This window comes from Marmota monax, unplaced genomic scaffold, assembly GCF_021218885.2.
Source record: "Marmota monax isolate L192 unplaced genomic scaffold, Marmota_monax_Labrador192_F-V1.1 WCK01_AAM20220418_F8-fsc00008, whole genome shotgun sequence".
NCBI lineage: Eukaryota > Metazoa > Chordata > Mammalia > Rodentia > Sciuridae > Marmota > Marmota monax.
In genome coordinates, this window is record NW_026694432.1 from 50,233 (window position 1) to 71,614 (window position 21,382).

A 21,382-nucleotide genomic window follows, 5' to 3' on the forward strand; every position below is an offset into this window, starting at 1 on the left:
AGAGAAATTAACTTATTTATTATATTTCAGAAAAAAGAAATTAACTTTTTAGTATACTTCAGAAAAATAGTCAGTATATCTGAATGTAAAATAATAAAGAAATTTCAAAGAATCCTTAGAGAGCGTAAACATACCTCTGAAACATGATTAGCCTCAGTTTATATGTCTTACTCAAGTAAGACATATAAGAGGTATACCGCGACAACATTTTAAAGCAATATTCCTGATCCATTTTGAATTTCAATCCCTGCCCCCACAAGGAATCCAAATTCCAAAGCTCATTTTGAATTGAGACCTTTTTAACAAACTGGCAATCTCTTTTTCCTACCTTTGGCAGATGACTACATTCTTATTTAATATTTATTGGCCAAACTCATCAAACTTTTTTAGGTGAAATAACTATGTTATACATTTATTTTTCTTTTTTCCTTTTTCCAGTTTAAAATCTTACTTTTTTGGGGGAAGTACCAGGGATTGAACTCAGGGGTACTTGACCACTGAGCCACATCCCCGGCTGTATTTTGTATTTTATTTAGATAAGGTCTCACTAAGTTGCTTATCGCCTTGCTTTTGATGAGGCTAGATTTGAAATCTAGATCTTCCTGCCTCAGCCCCCTGAGCCTCTGGGATTACAGATGTATACCATCATGCCCTGCTTACTTTTTTTTTCTCCCTCTTACTAGGCATTGAACCCAGGGATGCTTAACTACTGAACCACATCCCCACTCTTTTTAAGTTAGAGTGTTATTAAATTGCTTAGGGCCTCACTAAATTGCTGAGACAGGCTTTGAACTTGTGAACCTTCTGCCTCACCCTTCTAAGCTGTGGGGACCACAGGTATGTGACACTGTGTGTCACTTTTTTCACTTTGGGGAAAAAAAATTTTGTTTTATATTGATGAGTTGGAAAGTATGTAATGAGGAAATGCAATTATGAATTGAGTTTGGCTTTTTTGGATTCAGTATAGTTTCAAAAAATTCAACAAGTTTTAAATGATTTTTAAATAAACTTGTATTTTTAATGACCAAATCTCATCTTCTAATATTAAAAAATGGCTTTATTTCTCTTTTTAGTATTAGTCAGAATTGATCATTCTTATAGCTTATATGGATTTTTAGTAATATTGTTAAGGCATCCTTTGTCTCTTTTGTGGACCACTTAAAAAATGTCAGACGTGGGCTGGGGTTGTGGCTGAGTGGTAGAGCGCTCATCCACATGCCTGGGACGCTGGGTTTGATCCTCAGCACCATATAAAAAAATAAAAATAAAAACAAGGGTTTTGTGTTCACCTACAACTAAAAAAATACATATATATTTTAAAAAAGTCAGACATTGTCTTTACTTTCTTAATTTATTGATGGATATTCTCATTATTAGTGCCATTTTAAAATTTTTCTTTTAAATCTTAAAAGAGACAAAATCTGAAATAATTTCTGAGAAAACTAGAATTCATTTCAATATTAAATACATGTGAACTGCTGTTATGTTGCATGTGGCCAAATTCATGTGAATAAATATTAAATAAATGTGAACTGCTATTATGTTTCATGTAGCCAAATTCATGTGAATAAACAGTGTCTCACTTGGTTCTTTTTGTTGATGGGCTATTTGATGTAGTAGATTAGAAGTTCATGGATATTTTGAATACTTGAACTATTTTCTTGAGTGAAATCCTTGCTCATTTCAAGCGTAGTGTGTAGTGAGCTTTCTACTGCTGTGACAAAATATCTGAGACAATCAAGTTATAAGGAGAAGAGATTTATTTTGACCCAGTTTCAGTTCATATTTGGTTGGCCCTATCACTTTGGGCATGTGGTGAGGCAGAACATTATGGTGAGGACGCAAACAGACAGGGAAGGGACCAGGATCCCAATATAATCCTTTAAGGGCATGCTTCCAGTGACCTACTTCTTCCAATGAGGCCCCACCTCTTAAACTTTCTACCACCTCACAGTAGCACCACCAGTTGGGAACTAAGCCTTTAATATTCGAGTTTTTGGAGGACATTCCACTTCCAAAGTATAAAAGATAGTGCTCGGAAACACATGCTTCTCTGGATGATATATGTGTATATTGTACTTTTAATTTTGTCTTTATATAGAGAATATAGAAATATTTTAAAGCTTTATCATAGATTCATATGAAAGAATTTCTAGGAATCACGTTTTATAAACTGTTGACTTTATAATCCACTGTAAAAATGTGCTTAAGTGTGATAGAGTAAGAGTAGTCAAGTTGTCATCCTATTTGAAAACAAGTAAAATAGTTACCAACATACAATAAACAAAACATCTCAAAATGAAGTATAAATCAGATATTGTTAATAGTTTCAATTTTCTTTGTTCTGTGTTATAGTTATTCTCTTATAAACACCAAACTTATGTCACGTACCTTCTTTTTGTTCAGTGTTGGTATAAGCAAGGGAATGCATATTTATGGATAATATTTGGGCCTTTTTAGATATTTTTCTTTTTTCCACTGCTTTTTTTTCTGTTAAATTCTGTGAGTTATATCACTTGAATCATTCCATTTGTTGCAGTGTAAGAATTCATTTTGGGGCATGAGTTGTTAAAATAATTCTATCTAATTTCCATGGGTTAAGATGTTTTTCTTTCTCTAGTCTATATTTTTTATAGTTGCACTTAAGTGATCTTTCTAAAATACAGCTCTCCTTACATTGCTCCCTATTTCCTGCTTTGTATTTGATTTTCCCTTTATTGTTCTTTAAATTTGTTATTCTTTAAATCTTGCCTTTTAAATTATTTTTCCAAATACAGTGTTTAGCATATTCATACCTGTTGAGGAAAGGAATGGTTCTATAAAAGAGGTTATGCATATATGTGTAGGTATATTTATTCATCCAACATAGGATATTTAAAAAAAATACACTTATTAAATTTTATGTGACCTGCAGTATAATAGTTCTGTTAGATATAGATCATCTAATAGTTATTCAAGAATTAGATAAGTTCTAATATTTCTGTAGTTATGTGCGTTCAAATTTAAAAATGCCAAGAAATGCTCAATAAAATAATGCAGCCTTTTCATGTTATTGCCAGGAAGATGCAACAAGATAGGAAAACTAACCAAGAAATTTTATATCAGAGTGACACCTAGTGGTGATGACATTGGCCCATTACTGTTTTTAAGTGTCCTCTATTACTGCATTTTCATTTCAGTATGAAAAACATTCTGAGTTTCATTTTCTAATTTTTAAAAGAATCCCTTTTAAATATACATGGCAGTAGAGTGTATTTTGACATAATATGCATGCGTAGAGCTTAACTTCCTATTCTTGTGGTTGTACATGATGTGGAGTTACACTGGTCATGTATTCATATATGCACATAGGAAAGTTATGTCTGATTCATTCTATCTTTCCTATTCCCATTCATTTTCTAATCTTGAATAAATTCTAACCTTGAAAAAAATCTTAACCCATGGAATTTAGAATTACTTTTAAAGCATTAGTCCCTGTGTAAAATACTTTCTAGTATAAAATAGTGTGATTTCCTTGGGGGTAGATGTTGTTATTATTTCTCCAAGATCTAATGTTGGATTTAACTTAACATACAAGTATTTGTTTAATAAAGATTGTTGAATTAGTGCTGTGAACAAATCTGCTTTTGTTGGACTTCTTCTGTATAGCCTTAGTTTGTTTCTGAAATTCAGAAAAAAATCTATTATTAGTTGAATTATTTGTCCCGTTTTTGTTCATGTTTAATCTACTTTCTTTTATTAGACCATTTTAGTTTCAAAGAATCAAATATGGAAAGATTTAAAACATTTAGGAAGTGTGTTTTCAGTTTGAAGAAGTTCATGTTAATTAAACTATTGTTTTCCAGAATCTGTACATTTAATCTAGTCTTGACTCTGTAATTCAGGTTAGTTTTGTAATCTTTGGCAAATGCTTTAACACCTCAGTGTCCCAGACACATAGTACCTGCAAAAAGAAGAAAAGAACAACAGTCTTATTTGCCTTTCAGAGATACTGTGAACAAAAATGACAAGAGGACTAATTATAATCTGTACTTTTGGGCAAGGGTAGACAACAAATGATGTGTGTCAGCATTGTTTTGTCCATCTGCAAACTGATAGCTGTTGCCTCCATGCCGAAAATTTTATACTGCCCAAATAATTTGTAGAATCATTTAAAAACCTGAACAAGCACTTGCATGTCAAATTGTGGTCGTAATGTGCATAGTTATTTTTATTTATGTATTACAAACATTTTAGTTTAGCTTTGTTTAAATTGACATTTATTAATTATTTATAGGGTATTATGTGATGTGTCAATACACAACTATTTTGTAGAATGAGTAAATCAAGCTAATTAGCATCTTGTTACCTTATATATTTATCATTTCTTTGTGGTGAGAATATTTAAAAATCTAGTCTTGCAGTTTTGAAGTATACAGTACATTATTGTTAACTGTATTCACCATACTTTGCACTAGAATTGCCTAACTGAAACTGTACCTTTAAATTTTTTTTATCTATCTATCTATCTATTTTTATGTGGTGCTGAAGATTGAACCCAGTGCCTCACATATGCTAGGTGAGCGTTCTACCACTGAGCCAAAGCCCCAGTCCTGAAACTGAACCTTTTGATCAACATCTCCCTTTTCCTCATTCCTGATCTGTTACCCTCACCCCCCATCATCCCCTACCCTCTAGTAACTCCTATAACTGAACAAAAAAACCCCAATCCGATTTAAAAATAGAAAAAGGACTTGAACAGACATTTCTCTGAAGAAAATACAGAAATAGTTATTAGGCACATGAAAAAAATGTTCACTATTGTGAATCATTAGGGAAAGGCAAATCCAAACCATGGTGGGGGGCAAAATAATAAATTTTGACAAGGATATGAATAATTCCTTTCTTGTGACATTACAAAAATATTACTGAAACAAGAAAAAATTTGTTTTTGAGTGTACTTGAAATATATTTTGCACATATTATTTCTTTTGGGTGGCATTTATGTCAGCTTTGAAATGGGTTAGGTTTTATTTTACTCTTGAGTTTTTGGCGCCATCTTGTGTTGACATTTTTTATTAAAAATGGTAGCAGTATTAATCTGAAATGTTATTTGTAGCTTTAAAAATATGTATAAATAATGTATATATAAATAAGTGTGTGTGTGTGTGTGTGTGTGTGTGTGTGTGTGTGTGTATAAAGCCCAGAGAGGGCTTATAATTTGGCTTACTAATAGTCATGAAGAGAAAGGGGACAGTGCTTTCCATCGTAGTGATCATAACACTATAATAGTTTGCTACATTCTGCTTGGAAATGGTTAGTACAACCACAGTATCCACTTTCACTGTAGTTTTCCTTTCCGAAATAATAGGAATATATTAGTAGTCATGTGTTTTATAGGGACAGATCCCCCCTCCCCCAGCCATGTTTAGTTGCCTTCTGAAAATTACAAGTGTTTAATATTATAAATTTAAATCCTATTTTCAAAATGAACTTGAGACAAGATATTTCTATAGAATCTACATTTTTTAGATTGTTTGTTAAGATTTGGAACTCTGAAGAAAAATTAAAAAATATTTGATCTGTTTTTCAGGCATTTAAGTGGCAAATAGAGAGTTTGGAAAATCTATTCTTAGTTTATTGGAATGTTAAGCAGACTAGATGGAATGACCTTTTGCTGATTATTTTTTTTTTCCTGGGTATGCCAAAATTCATTGAGCAATTGTTGACTTGGGCTTAGGTAGGGTTTTTTTTCCCCCTATTTTACTTTAATTTTTGAAATTAAACTTTCTGTTCATTCAAAATTAGAATGTTCTAGTAAAAGGTTGTTGTTAAAAACAAAAAGCAAAGCTTATGATCTAGCTATACCTCTCCTTGGTATCTATCCAAAAGAATTAAAGACAGCCTATTTTAGAGATACATACATTCCCATAAAGCTGCACAATTCACAGTAGCCAAATTATGGAGCCAGCCTAGGTGTTCATCAATAGATGAGTGACTAAAGAAAATGTGATAATGAAAACAATGGAGTTTTATTCAGCTATAAAGAAGAATGGAATAATATCTTCTCCAGGAAAATGGATGAAACTAGAGGGTATTATGCTAAGTAAATTAAACCAGACTCAGAAAGACTGTCAGAGAGAAAAAAATAAAAATAAAAAGGAATTTTGTGAAATTAGAAGGGACACCATTATAGTAGAGGAAGGGGATCAGGTCTAGGGAAGAAGGGAGGGCAAGGGATTGTGCTGGGGAGTGAAATTCATCAGATTATGTTATATGCATGTACAAATATGCCACAATGAAACCATTATTCTGTATAATTAATATGTACAAATAAAAATTGCTTAATTTAAAAGAAACAAAAAGGAAAGACAATTTTACTCAGCAACATTTGAATTATCTTTATTAATCTATAATATAAATTGTTAAATGAAATGATTTATGGTAATAGCTTGGTTCATGTTAACATACAACTGTGTGAATATAACCTACCCTATTTTCCAACGTGAAGGTAGGCATTTTCATGTAAAATAGAATTACCATGCCTAATAGTTGGGGAAATAAGTTTTTATGAATTCTATTTGTGACTGGTTAGTTTTCTGAAATTCTTCAATCTTGGCAGATCATTGAGCTATTTCTTGGCAGTAATTGGTGTGCACTACAGAAAATGACAAGAATTTCTACAAAGAAAATTGTGTTCAGAGCAACATTTGAATATACATATTATTCTTCAGGATAATTAGTTTCTGGTAATAGCTTGGTTTATATTAGCATTCATTCGTGTGTAAGAGTGCCTGGAAAAATGGACAAAATATATGAACAACTCTTGTTAAGCACTGGAAAACCAGCAGCATCTGTCTGTGATCCCTGAGACACAGAAAACAAGCCAGGTGAGCCCTATAGTTGCTTCTGATTTCTTTCTGGAGGAGGTTTCTATTATGGTTCAAGAAAAAGGACTTTAAGTAGAGCTGAAGAATCTTAACTGGTTTGAGGAAAAGAGCCAGGACATCTATAAAATTGATCACTGGAATATATAGGGAACAATCTATAGAGACAAGAGAAAAATTTCAGAAATCTTGATCGTGCTTCCTGCAAATCTTTGACTCCCTTGAACTCATAGATGAGGCTAAGAGACTGTTAAATTTATTTAATAGTCCAGAGGGAAATATATGGGACAATTAGTAGTGACCCCAGAAATAATGTTTTCCGTATTAGAATTAAAACTGAGAAATTTAAAGAATATTTATTGATTAATTAATGTATAGCAATAATGAACCCATTGCTTGTCAAAATTAAATTTGAAATGAAAAATAACTTTCCAAAACCAAAAAGTTTGGCAAACTTCAGATTTTTATCTGTATAGAAAGCAGGTAGCTTCTTATGTCAGCAACTCCCCTCATTCTGTTGCAGTATATTACTTCTATTGAAGAACATAAGAAAATACTACTTTAAATAGATGTGTATTTCGAGAAAAGAGGAGTATTTGAATAGCCAGGTAATTGTGACATTCTTTTTAAATACTGTACCAAAACTTAGTGATGGATGGTTTAAGTTTAGTTGCAATATAAACTCTGAAACTACTGTGAAATTTTAACATTCTGTTATATTAAAATCCATTGAAATATCTTATATTTCAGTGTAGGATTAATATGAATTTAAAAAAGGAAAAAGGACCTTAAGCAAGCTGAAGAGTCTTAACTGATTTGAGGAAAAGAGCTAGGACATCTGTAAAATCGAGATTACTGGAATATATATCAATTAACCACTTGGAAAATATGGATTCACTTCATTATGCATATCAATCATATGTTGATACATACATGATAAATACATTTGTTAATAATCTCACAAAACAAATGTATAAGGAAGTTATCAGTCTCCTAGTGGCAGGTACAAATCAACATTTGGATTTTTTAAAAATAATATATATATATATATATTTTTTTTCATTTATTTTTATTTTTTAATGTGGTGCTGAGGATCGAACCCAGTGCCTCGCACGTGCCAGGTGAGTGTTCTACTGCTGAGCCACAGCCTCAGCCCCTCAACATTTGGATTTTAATTTGAAGGTTTAAATTTATTGAAAACAAATTGCAATTGTTTTCTTCAAAATTTCCCCATGGTACTGGGAATTGAACTCGGGGCCTTGCTCATGCAGTTTTTTTTTTTTTTTTTTTAAATTGGCTCACCTTTGTTCAATTTTGAGAAAATACATAGTTTGAATGCTATAGTTTGTTAGTTACTTGTTCAAATAAAAATGATATTCTGCGAAAACCCAAGTCCTTTGACTTAAGGCAGTAATTACACTTGAGTATGTAGCAGAAGTGCTTTTAGGTAATTCCAATTTCATTACACATTATGTTAAAAACATCAAAATTTGATAAGAGTAATATTTTTGTTACTTCATGAAACATGTATGAATGTTTTTGTTTTTGGTGGTGAAAAATATAATGGAGTGACAACTCATTCATTTTAGCACCTCTGTTTTTATTTGTGATAAGACATCTGCAGTTTTACACAGCAGTACTTTTGTATTATCAGTTCCAAGGAACCTCAGGAATCTTTTAGCTATGTTTTTGAGAATTACTGCTTTGGATACACCTGATAAAAGCTTATAAAGGAGTTTCAGAATAATCAGTCTGATATACAAGAAGTTTAAATGCTTGCCAGAATAAACTTCCACACTCTTTAAAAGGCAAACTACTAAATCTAGACACTCATTAATGTGGTTTTCACAATGTCTGGCAGTCAATCAAAAAGTAGTGGACACCAGTAGAAATAACAAATATGAATTACAACCCCAAGAACAAGTAGAAAATAAAAACATATCCTTTAATAGCTGTGACGAAGTAGATGAGGGTTTGAAAACAGGTCTTATAAACATGCTTAGCAATGTAAAGGAAATCAAGAATTTAATGAGGAAAGTAATGTAAAATATTTGAAAATAACCTAATGAAAAATATGTGACTGAATATAGAAATTGTAAAATTAAAAAGTTATTCAGATAGATTACAGAGATTAAAGAAAATATCAATGAATTAGGAGAGATAGCAACAAAGCAATGTGAACTGCTGCACACACACACAACAAAAATACTGGAATAAGTGGGTAGGGAGGGAAGGCTGGAGCCTGAGTGGCCTGTACGGGGAAACAAATTGGTATAATGAGTGATTAGAACCTCCAAAATTATTGGTATAGTGGAAAAGGGGAAATTTTAAAGAAAAAGAAAATAGTCCATTGCTAGCTAAAATTGAAGAAAACTGAATTCACAGATCTCAGAAAGTTATTTGGTAATAAATCAGAACTAAGAAGATAATTGGGTTCATATCCATACAATAGAAACTACTTGGTAATGAAAGTATAGATTGTTATTACATGCAACAATGTAGAAAAATCTCTGACAATTTATTTAGAAAGAAACCAGATTTAAAGGAAACCATATCAAGTCACATTATAATCAAATTGCTGAAACTCAGTAGTAATGTACTCTTTAAAAGAATCTGGAGGTGGGTTGGGGGAGATATTCCACAAAGGGAAGTTCCCAGAATATTTGGGAATAACAAACATATTTCTAAATAAACATAGGTGAAAGAAGAACTCACAAGGGAAATTTAGAAAATATTTTGATGTGAATTATGATTGTTTGATGTCAGCAAAGTGATATTAAGAGGGAAACTTAAGAACTTTTAAGTTCAAATGATTAATTATAAGAGAAGAAAGCTATAAAAGCAATGATTGAAATTTCCACCAACAAATAAGAAAAGTTCTTACTTCAGCTTCTAGCCAAGATAGAATAACAGTAATCAGACTTACTGTCTCTCCTAAAAGTAGTTAAAACACCACCCAGAAGGCTTATGGGAACAAGCCTGGTCATAGTGTCTGTTCCCACCAGCTGGACTAGAAAACCTCACAATTCATGGGGCTTTGGATAGACTACTCAGAAGGGTCTTGCTTCATTCAGTACTGGTGACTAATTAGCCTTAGATGTACTGCTCTGGTGGGGCTGACTAACAAATCTTAAAAACAAAATGCAAAGTGATTGAACTATGTCCAAGTGACTTAATTGCATCACGGAAGCTAGTTCAAGAATCTATCTATGTATCTATCTGAATAGAAAAATCCAGCACCCCAAAGAGATAACATTCAGTGTTAAGCATCCGGTAAAAAATATCACCAGACATATAAAAATGCAGGAAAATCTGGCTCATACTGAGATAAATCAATCAAAACCAACCCAGAGCTGGCACAGATGTTAGGATTATTAAGTAATGTTACTAGAACAATTATAATTTTATTACTTGTGTTCAAAAAGAGAGGAAAAGATTTAAAATAAGTCCTTAGAAATGTACAAATTACCCAATTGAACATCCAGAGATGAAGACTGTGATGCTTCCTTCAGACGACAAATATACCAGATGTACTTAATAGCTGATCAGAAATTGAAGAAGAAAAGATTAGTGAACTAAAAGGCTTACAAGAGAAAACCACTTTAGAAAAAAATTAGGCAGATTCTTAGTTAAAAATACACTGGCCATTTCTCTCCTAGGTACTTAGCCAAGAATAATGAAAGCATATGTTCATCAGAGACATGTACATTATTGTTTATAGCAACATGATTTGTAATAGCCCCAAACCAGAAACAACCCCATATGTTCATAAGCCAGTGAGTAGATAATTTGATTTCTATCCATACAATAGAATGCTACTTAGTAATGAAAACATAGGATTGTTGTTACATGCAACAATGTAGAACAATCTCTGACAATTTATTTTGAAAAAAGCCAGATAGGACATTCAGCAATTACATTTATATAAAATTCTAGAAAATTCAAACTAATCTATAGTCTAGAAATAAAATTTGTGTTTCCTTGGGGCGAAGGTGAAGGGTAGTATGGAGGAATTATCAAGAAGCATAAGGATACCTTTGGGAGTGATGGATAAATTCATAACCTTAAGTGTGGTGGTTCACTGTTGGATACACTTGTCAACATTTATCAAATTCTTGATTTTAAATATATTCAGTTTATTTTATGTTAACCATAACTTTATCTATTAAGAAATTTTAAAAAGAAGAGGAAATCAAACCCAAAGTATACTCAGAGGAAAATAGGTATAAGAGCAGAAGTCAATAATGTAGAAAATGGTTAAATATTAGGAAAACGAGCAAAACTTAAAACTTGGAGATTAATAAAAGTCAATAACTCTCACTAGTATGAACAAGAACAAAAAAGAAAACACAAGTTATTAACATTGTGAATGAAAGAGGTATCCACAAATATTAACACATGGACAACCTTCCTTCCTTCCTTCCTTCCTTCCTTCCTTCCTTCCTTCCTTCCTTCCTTCCTTCCTTCCTTCCTTCCTTCCTTCCTTCCCTCCCTCCCTCCCTCCCTCCCTCCCTTCCCTCCCTCCCTCCCTCCCTTCCTTCCTTCTTTCCTTCCTTTTCTTTCTATTCTTTCTATTCTTTCTCTTTTTTCTCTCTTGGCTGGAAGTCTCATCTAGTGTTTTGAGCATACTGGGCAAATTCTGTCTCACTGGGTTATCTCCAGCCCCCATAAGCAATATTAAGAAGAAACTTAGGCTAGCAAAATTTAAAGATACATGAAACTTTAAAGGGTTAGAAAATTTATTTTTTAAGTGTACAGGTTATTGCACTTACAGAAGTAAAAGTAAAATACGTGAGTACTTGTACATTAAATATATAAATTGAATTAACGAACAAAACCTTCCCATTAAGAAAACCCCAAGCCCAGATGGTGTCTCTGGTAAATTCTACCTAATATTTAAGGAAGAAATCTTATCAATCCTTCACAAAACAGAGAAAGATGAAACATTTTGTAATTTATTTTTATGAGGCCAGCATTATCCTAATATCCAAAACAGATATTACAGGAAAAAAAGATATTACATGAAAAAATATTTTAAAAAAGATATTACATGAAAAAAAGAAAGCAAATATTCTTATAACTACAGAGGCAGAAATCCTTTACAAATATTTGCAAATTGAATCCTGCAAAATATAATTAAGTGTATTCACCATGAAGTAGGCTGTTTTAGAAATGAAAGATTTGATTAACAGGTTATAAACCATCACTGTAATTCTCCATATTAGTACAATAATGAGAAAATTATTTGATCATCTCAATATATGAAGGGAAAAGCATTTAACAATATTCAATACCCATTTCATGTTAAAAAATAAAACCAAAACTAGAGCAACATAGGAATTAAAGGGAACTTTTTCAACTAATAAAGGATGGTGCTCAAGAACATACGAATAATACTTTACAAGGAGAGACCAAGTACATTGCTCCTCAGATAGAGAGCAATGATAGGTCCACTGATAATACTGTTCAGTACTTTATAGAAGATGATACGCAAATAGGCAGTAAACACAGAAGGATGCTTAGTGGCATTAGTGATTAATAATCCGGGAATATAAATTTAAAATACAATGAGGAACTATACCTGTTGGAATGGCTAAAATTAAAAACACTAAAAATTCCAATTGTTGTTAGCGATAGGGAACAAATGGAACTTGGTACAGTCACTCTGCAAAATAGTTTGGCAGGTTTTTAAATGAGATTAAACAAGGTTCTGTCTAGCAATTCTGTTCTTAACATATTTACTTAAGAGAAATCAATACATATGTTCACAGTAATGTCATTGTGGCTTTTATTTCCAATATGGAACAATAGAATCAGCTCAAATATTCATCAACCAACAGATAGGTAAACAATTGTACTATATCCACATGTATTGGTTGTTACTTTGTAAGAAATTACCCAAATCTAGTGACTTAAAAGATGATGTGTATTTCACAGTTATATATACATCAGGAATCATGGTATAAATAGTTTCTTTTGGGCTGCAATTATTATGTAGTCTCAAGGTTCAACTGAGAAAAAAACCTACTTCTGAGATCACTTGTTTTTGATTTTCTTGTGGGCTGTTGAACTGGGGGCCTCAGAAAGAGATATAAGTCCCAGTATTTTGTGATCTAACTTCTGAGATGATATTATTTCACTTTTATTTTATTCTTTTTTTGGGGGGGGTACTGAGGATTAACTCAGGGCACTCAATCACTAAGCCACATCCCCCTATATTTTGTATTTTATTTAGAGACTGAGTTGCTTAGCATCTGGCTTTTGCTGAGGCTGGTTTTGAACTGGTGATTCTCCTGCTTCAGCCTCCCATGCCACCAAGATTACAGGCGTGTGCCACTGTGCCAACTCTGTTTTATTCTTTTTTAAAAATTTTATTGTTTTCAGATATACATGACAGTAGAGTGTATTCTGACACATTATACATACATGGAGTATAACTTATCCTAATTAGGATCCCATTCTTGTGGTTGTATGTGATGTGGTGTGTCACTGGTCATGTATTCATATATGAACATAGGAAAGTTATGTCTGATTCATTCTACTGTCTTTCCTTTTCCTATCCCCCCTCTCTTCCCTTCTTTCCCTTTTGTCTAATCCAATGAACTTCTGTTCTCCCTGCCACCCTTATGGTGTGTTAGTATCCACATATCTGAGAGAACATTTGACCTTTGGATTTTTGATTTTGCCTTATTTCACTTAGCTTGATAGTCTCCAGTTCCATCCATTTACTGGCAAATGCCATAATTTTATTCTTTTGGGTTAAGTAATATGCCTGTGTGTGTGTGTGTGTGTGTGTGTATGTATGTATATCACATTTTCTTTATCCATTCATCTGTTGAAGGGCACTAGGTTCATTCCATAACTTAGCTATTGTGAATTGAGTTGCTATAAACATTGATGTGACTGCATCACTGTAGTATGCTGTCCTTTGGGTATAAACTAAGGAGTGGGATAACTGAGTCAAATGGTGGCTCCACTCCTAGTTTTCTGAGGAATCTCCATACTGCTTTCCATAATGATTGCATCAGTTTGCAGTCCCACCAACAATGTATGAGTAAACTTTCTCCACGTCCTCACCAGCATTTATTGTTACTTGTATTTTTGATAGTTGCCATTTTGACTGTAGTGAGATGGAATCCTAGTTTTAATTTGCATTTCTCTAATTGGTAGAGATGTTGAACATTTTTTTATATATTTGTTGACCATTATAGAAACAATACTTAGATACAACCACCCTCAAGGAGATTTATAAAGGGCAATAGGAGGTGGGATGATTGGAAGCCATTTCAGAAGCTGTCAACCACTAAAGGAATAGTACTCAGCAATGAAAAGGAGCTATATAATTGGTATATATAGTAACATGGATGAACAACATGGACAGAAAAGAAAACAGACAAAACTAATTTTTAGGATGAAAATGAGGATCAGTGGTTGGTATGGAGGCTGGTTTTTAATTTCAGAATGGTATAAGTAGGCTTTTTGTGTTACAGGAAATATTCTTTATCTTGATTGTATGGTGATTGCAACAGTGAAAATATTTTTAAATCTCACCTCAAAAATCACAATTTTATTATTTGTAAATTATAATTCAATTAAGTTTTTATTAAATTTTATTTTAACTGACATATTAAACCTAAAAATGTACATTAGGGAATATTAATGTGATATTATTGGAGCACCAAGTTATACCACATATACATGTATGAAAATATGGTGTTTATCATATCTGTCTCCTCAAATATTTGTCATTTCTGGTAAAAACTTTCAAAATCCTTTCTTCTAGCACTTTAAAATATACAGTATACAGCAAGCCAGACTTCTTGCTCCTGTTTCTTAGTACTCATTGATCAGCCTTTCACCTTTCTCTCCTTCTTCCCTACTCCTTAGTTTCTGGTGACCACCATTATACTTTCAACATCTACGAACTTCTGTGAAGTTTTGTAGATTCTACATCTGATTGAAATCATGTGGTACTTCTCTTTCTGTGCCTGGCTTATTTTACTTGGCATAATGAGCTCCATTTTTCATTTGTGTTGTATAAAAGATAGTATTTTTTATGACTGAATAGTATTCCATTGTGTATATGTACCCACTGATGAACACTTAGGTTGTTTCCATTTCCTGGCTATTGTGAACAGTGCTACAATGAACATGAAGTACAGATTTCTTAGATATAGTGATTTCACTGGGATATATACCCATTAGTGGAATTGCTGATTCAAATAGTAGTTTTATTTTTAATTTTTAAGGTATCTCAAGTTTTTTTTTTAAAGTAAGCTATTGGATTCAGTGATGTATTCTTGGTGACAATAGCCTATCTTGACAATTGTCCAAATAACATGGGGGAGAGGGGTGAACACTAATGGCAGTGCTATTTTGTAGTAAGTTTTTGGGAATTAGGCAGATCCAAGTAGGAATGAGACTTGCTGTACTGTAGCATTTCTCTGCTCTAAATTATTTTAGATATCCTAAAACACAATAACCAGGTAATTGAGAGCCTACATTGACAATTTCCATGCTAGAAAGTTAATGTATATGTTACCTCATGAGTTGTAATAATGATACAACTCAAACCAACATTTTTTGAATTGAGGTAAATACAGAATAATTGTTAAAATATGAGGAACTCAGATTGCTGTCATGGTTCTGGCTTTGTGTTCTTTTGGGGGGGGGATTGATATAGGAATTGATTTTTGTATTTTGTTTCTTAAAATATGTATGTGTTACTTTTATTATTAGTGAAAATATTTTAGAGTTTCTCCAGTGCAAATTTAAAAGACTTCAATTTTTCTTTTTTAATTAGCACATAAATGTGCATGTTTATGGGATACAATGTGGTAATTTGATACATGTATATAGTGTGTAATAGTCAAATCAGGGTAAATAATTAGCATTTCCATCTCCTTAAAAATTTATCATTTATTTGTGTTTGGAGCCTTCAAAGTCCTTTCAGTTCTTCATAAAATATATAATAAGTTGTTAAACTATAGTCACCCAAGTGTGCTGTATAAAATTAGAACTTACCCCTCCTAATTATAATGAAGATGCAAACTAAACAATGGGAGAAAATATTTGGAAACTTTGATAAGAAAAGATTTGGGAAATATTTGATAAGATTACTATCCAGAATATATGAAAAATAAAAAACCTCAACAACAGCAGCAACAACAAACCCAATAATCTGATTTTTAAAATATCAAATAGGGCTGGGGATGTGGCTCAAGCAGTAATGCACTCGCCTGGCATGAGTGCGGCGCTGGGTTCGATCCTCAGCACCACATAAAAATAAAATAAAAAAAGATGTGTGTCTGCCAAAAAACTAACTAAAATAAATAAATATTAAAAAATTTTTAAAAATTAAAAAAATAAAATATCAAATAGCTGGCACAGTGGCATATACAATTCCAGTGATTCAGGCAGCTGAGGTAGGAAAATGGCAAATTCCAGGCCAACCTCAACAATTAGCAAGACCCCTCAGTGACTTAGCAACACCCTGTCTCAAAAAATAAAAAGGATTGGGGATGTAGCTCAAATGTAAAGCTCTTGGTGTCCAGTCCTCACACATGTGAACATGCCTGTACTCCTAGCAGGCTGAGGAAAGAGGATCTTTTGAGCCAGGTAGTTCAGGTTCATCCTGGACAAATTAACGAGAGCCCCATTGTTTAAAAAAAAAAAAAAAAATGGAGGCCTGATTTGAGTAGACATATCTGGAAAGAAGTTATACAAATGGCCAAAAAATATATGAAAAAAAATGCTAACATTACTAATTGTTAGGGAGATATAAATTAAAACCACAGTGAGATAACATCTCACCCCAGTCAGAAAACCTGTAATAATGAAAAAGCAAAAAATGATAGTGAATATGAAGAGAAAAGGGGAACTCTCACTCTTAATGGGGATGTGTATTAACTGGTGGGGATGTGAGTAGACAAAATGTGATATAGATTCACAGTGAAATATCATTCCGCCATAAAAAGAATGAAATCCTATCATTTGTGTCCAAGTGGATGAAAGTAGAGGTCATTATTAAGTGAAATCAACCAGGTACAGAAAGACAAATGCCACATGCTCTCAACTCATATTCTGAAGCTAACAAAGTTGATTTCATAGAAAAAGAACAGAATAGTGAGAATTGTAGTAGAATTCTTAGAGGACAAGAAAAGGTAGCAGTAAGGGGGAGGAGAAAAGAAGATTAGATAACTGACTTTGTTTTTTATTCCTGTCTGTGGAACAAAAGTTTTTTTTTTTTTTTTTTTTGGTCTCATATTCTTCAGGCTTTCTGCAAAGAGTAATTGAGACGTTTTTTTTAATTTGTTGTTCAAAACAAGACTTTTTTTTTAAAAAACATTTTTATAGTTGCAATTGGACACCATATCTTTATTTTTATTTATTTATTTTTATGAGGTGCTGAGGATACAACCCAGCACTTCACATGTGCTGGGTGAGCATGCTATGGCTGAGCCACAACCCCAGCCCCCAGTAATTGAGACTTTAAGCTAATTTTTTTTTAATGGTTGTTTTTTTGTTTTCAGGATTGTAAGAAGGAGGTGTCAGGTGGAGGTATGTTTCTGAGAAGAAGAAAGCATTGAACAGACTTTTGCAAATGCATATGCCCAGTTCTAGACAGGCACAGCTCCAGAAATACCAGCCTTAGCCTGAATGAAAGGGCAATGTTTATATGTATTTGGTATGAAAAGTAAAGCTTACCTTTTTACTATTTCTGTAAACAGAATGATACTTTCTTTGTCAGCAGTGACATTTTTGAATGACAAGGTTGATTAAAGTTTGTTCTACAAATATAGTGTTGAACCAGAATTGTTTTTATGATGGCGAGGCATTATCCAAAGTGTCCAGATAGGAACTTTCTTTTGGAAAGTAAAAATTGTCACTGAGGCAAGTTGTAGCATTACCTACTTCAGCAGTTGTGTTGCATAGAACTTATGTAGCATAAGTTTTTTTCCTCTTGCTTTGCTTTTCCTTTAATGGCATGGAATTATTTTCCCTCTTTAACTAGATCAGATGTTTCTGTTATTTTAAAGTGAAATTAAATTATTTTTACTCTAAAATTATAGACCAGCAGCAATCCAATATAAGCAGATATATGACAGATTTGCATATTTTGATTCAGTGTTCTGTTTCACATAGCATAGTATGAGAGCTCATAGCATTAATTTGTAAGTAGATGTGATTGTGAAAAAGAATTTCTGAAAAATATGGAAAAATTGTGCTTCCTCACTGTTTCTCATTAGCATCTTGTTCAATTTTTTTTTAAAAAAACCTTTCAATTTCTTATCTTTACTGAATAGAATTTCCTTAAGTTTCATCTCTAGTTTCCCCCCGCCCTCTGAAATTCTTTTGCTTTACTCTTCAATAAAATTTAAATTGTCTTGTAGATCATATACATTGGCTTTTTTTTTCCAGTCTCTTCTTATTTAAGGTATATTATCTCCTTTCATACTTGTATCCTATGGATAGATGAGATAGGTGATATTCTTTTCCATTTTATAGAAGCAGAAATAAGAGCAGGCAAGTTATTTTATTTTCCCAAAATAAAATTTCAACATAGATTTTCATTATAAAACCTGCTCTCTGTGAACTATTATTATGCCATAGGATTTATACTTTATCTGCTACTCCTATCATATACTGAGCACATGATAGATATTGTCAATTGATTGGCTTCTCTATTCAAACCTCCAGTCACTGATATCTATTTATTTAGAAGCCACGCTTTTAAACAGATTAGTACATTAATTAATGAACTATTTAATTAATTGTGGATTTTTGCATAATTAATGTTGAAGCCTGAGTTCTTCAAGGGGGCACTAAGTTGTGTGATCAAGGAGATTTGAAGTTTGGACTAAATTTTAAAAATATCATGCATGTGAAAAATGTCATTGTATACTATATGGAAATATTAATGCTAGTCCTATTATGGACAAATATTGGCAGTGTTTTTTTGTTGGTAATCTTTGGTCTCTTCTTATTTATACAGGAGAAATTAAACAGATTCTAGAAAATGAACTTCAGATTCCTGTGTCTAAAATGCTGTTAAAAGGCTGGAAAACTGGAGATGTGGAGGACAGTGTGAGTTTCTTTTCTTGCTTTTTTGGTATTTAGTACTGGGGATTGAACTCAGGGCCCCTTTATCACTGAGATATATCCCTAGCCCTTTTTATTTTGAGACAGGGTCTCACTTAGTTGCTTAGGGCCTCACTGAGTTGCTGAGGCTAGCCTTGAACTTGGTAATCTTTCTGTCTTAGCTTCCCTGGTCACTAGGATTACAGGCATGTACCACCATACACGGCCAGTGTGAGTTTCTTAATTGCCGAGAAATAAAATTAAATTATGCAATTGACTAATTTGTATATAAAAATTGATTTTGACTAATATTGTTATATATGCCAGAAATAGATTTGATGATAGTAATTTTGTTTATGTAATCCACAGTGATTTTCAAGCTAAAGTCTTTTTGTACTAAACCAAAAATAGTTTTAAATGAGTTATGTAAATGAAAATATTATGTGGAATATTTTTTTCTAAGTATTTTATAGGAGTTTTGACATTCTTTTTTTTTTTTTAAGATGTCCGTCTTTTTCTCAAACTTCTTAAGAGTGTCAGTGAGTGCTCTGGAATGATAACTTATTGAACAATTACTTACTTACCTGAAAGAAGTCTCACACAATGTGTGTGTGTATATGTATATATATATATTTTTTTTTGGGGGGGGGGGCGTGCTGGGGATTGAACCCAGGACCTTGTGCTTTTGAGACAAGCACTCTACCAACTGAGCTATACCTCCAGCCCCTCACACAATGTATACGTTTTTGCAAGTGTAAATTATGAAACAAAGATAATAATGGGAAACTTAAAACTTAGAAAATTTAAATGATAGAATATTTCTTTGTTTACTTGGATAGTGGCAGGTGAGTGGAATGAATAATATTTTAAGAATCTGCAATGTTGTAATTTTCAGATAATAGCTTCTGTTCTTAGGGGCATGTATTAGCAGCCTTGGATATAAAATGTTTCATACACCTTATTTTTACAGAAAGAGTGAGGACGGAGGAAAAGAAATGAGTTAAATCTAAAGTTGTAAATGTTTGAGGTAGAAGTAATATATTGACTCTTCCCATACTGTTACTGAGTCAGTATTTTTACAATCAGGCATAAATAGAATCTGCAACTTTTTGTTCAGTTCTCTGTGAAAAGCTTCAGATAGTCATTGTGATTTTAGATCATATGTGAGTTCATGTGATATAAGGAGAAGTTTAGAGTATTTCAATAAGTTATTTACAGGAATTTCAGGTAGACAAAATATTTATAAGTTTAGGTATAAGTTAGGAGTTAGCAAGTTTTCTGTATAAAACTACCATAATAAATATTTTAGGCTTTGTGGGCCTTAAGGTCTCTATTGCAGCTACTTGACTTGGCTGTCAAGAAAGAGTGAAAGCAGCCGTAGACAATATGTGAAAGAGCAAGCATAATTCTGTCCCAATGTAACTTTATTTATGGACAACATATTTAAATTTTATGTAATTTCATGTCATGAGAATATATTTTTGATATTCTTCCTCCCAATCATTTAAAAATGTAAAATCATTCTTAACTTTCAGACTATACAAAACAGTTAACAGGCTGAATTTGTAGTGGTTGATAGTTTGCTGACCACTGGTGCTAAGTGGTTTTTCTGTTTTTGTAATGCTAGAGATCACAAAAGAGCCTCATGCATGATAGATAAGTGCTCTATCATTGAACTACATACAGCTCAAGCCTCTGGCTGTTGTAGTTTATACATGGATTTATTAAAAAAAAAAGAGTAGTATGAACTAACAGTCTTGACAAAAATAAGTAAAACACCAAAATGTAATCATTTACATAGATATTATTTATTCATTCTTTTATTTAGAAACTTGTGACTATGAAAAAATCTTGCATGGAATTTTCAGTAGTTTTTGAAGAGAAAACCCCCCCCACCCCCAGGCTGACCTCCAACTTGTTATCCTTCTCCCTCAGCCTCACTAGTAGCTGCCATTACAGGCACACACTACTACACTGGCTAAGGCAATCATTTTGAAAATGTTGATTAAGCTGTATGTTACAATATTTAACATAGCTTTCATTACAGTAATACTTTCAAGCTGGATGCCATGGCACATGCCTATAATCCCTGCTATTCAGGAGGCTGAGGCAAGAAGTTATAAATTTAAGGCCAATCTGGACAACTTAGTTAAGACCCTGTCTCAGAATGAAATAAAAAGGGCTGTATAGCACTCAGTGATAGAACATCTCCAGATTTAATACCTAGTAGCGCAAAAAAGAATAAGTTCTTATTCCCTGCTTATGTAAGATCATCCTTTCCTAGGAGTCCTTACCTCCATCTGCACAGTTAAGAAGTATTACTAAACAGCCATTCCTTGCTTTCTAATACTTTAACGTTGTATTATCATTTGCTTTGATTTAGTCTGGACTAATTTCATTACACCTTTCCCCCCTGTCAATCACTGCAAGGAGTA

The 21,382-nt window shown here is 32.7% G+C and overlaps 1 protein-coding gene across 2 annotated transcripts in view; it reads left to right on the top strand.

Annotated features, from left to right (window-relative positions):
* The window catches only part of Faf1 (Fas associated factor 1), a 287,958-nt gene that overhangs the window by 17,622 nt on the left and 248,954 nt on the right, over window positions 1-21,382 (top strand). For both annotated transcript variants that reach the window (XM_046468956.2, XM_058570760.1), the window contains exon 3: window positions 18,862-18,953. In XM_046468956.2, coding sequence (XP_046324912.2) covers window positions 18,862-18,953 — 92 coding nt within the window. The remainder of the gene's footprint in view (window positions 1-18,861; window positions 18,954-21,382) is intronic.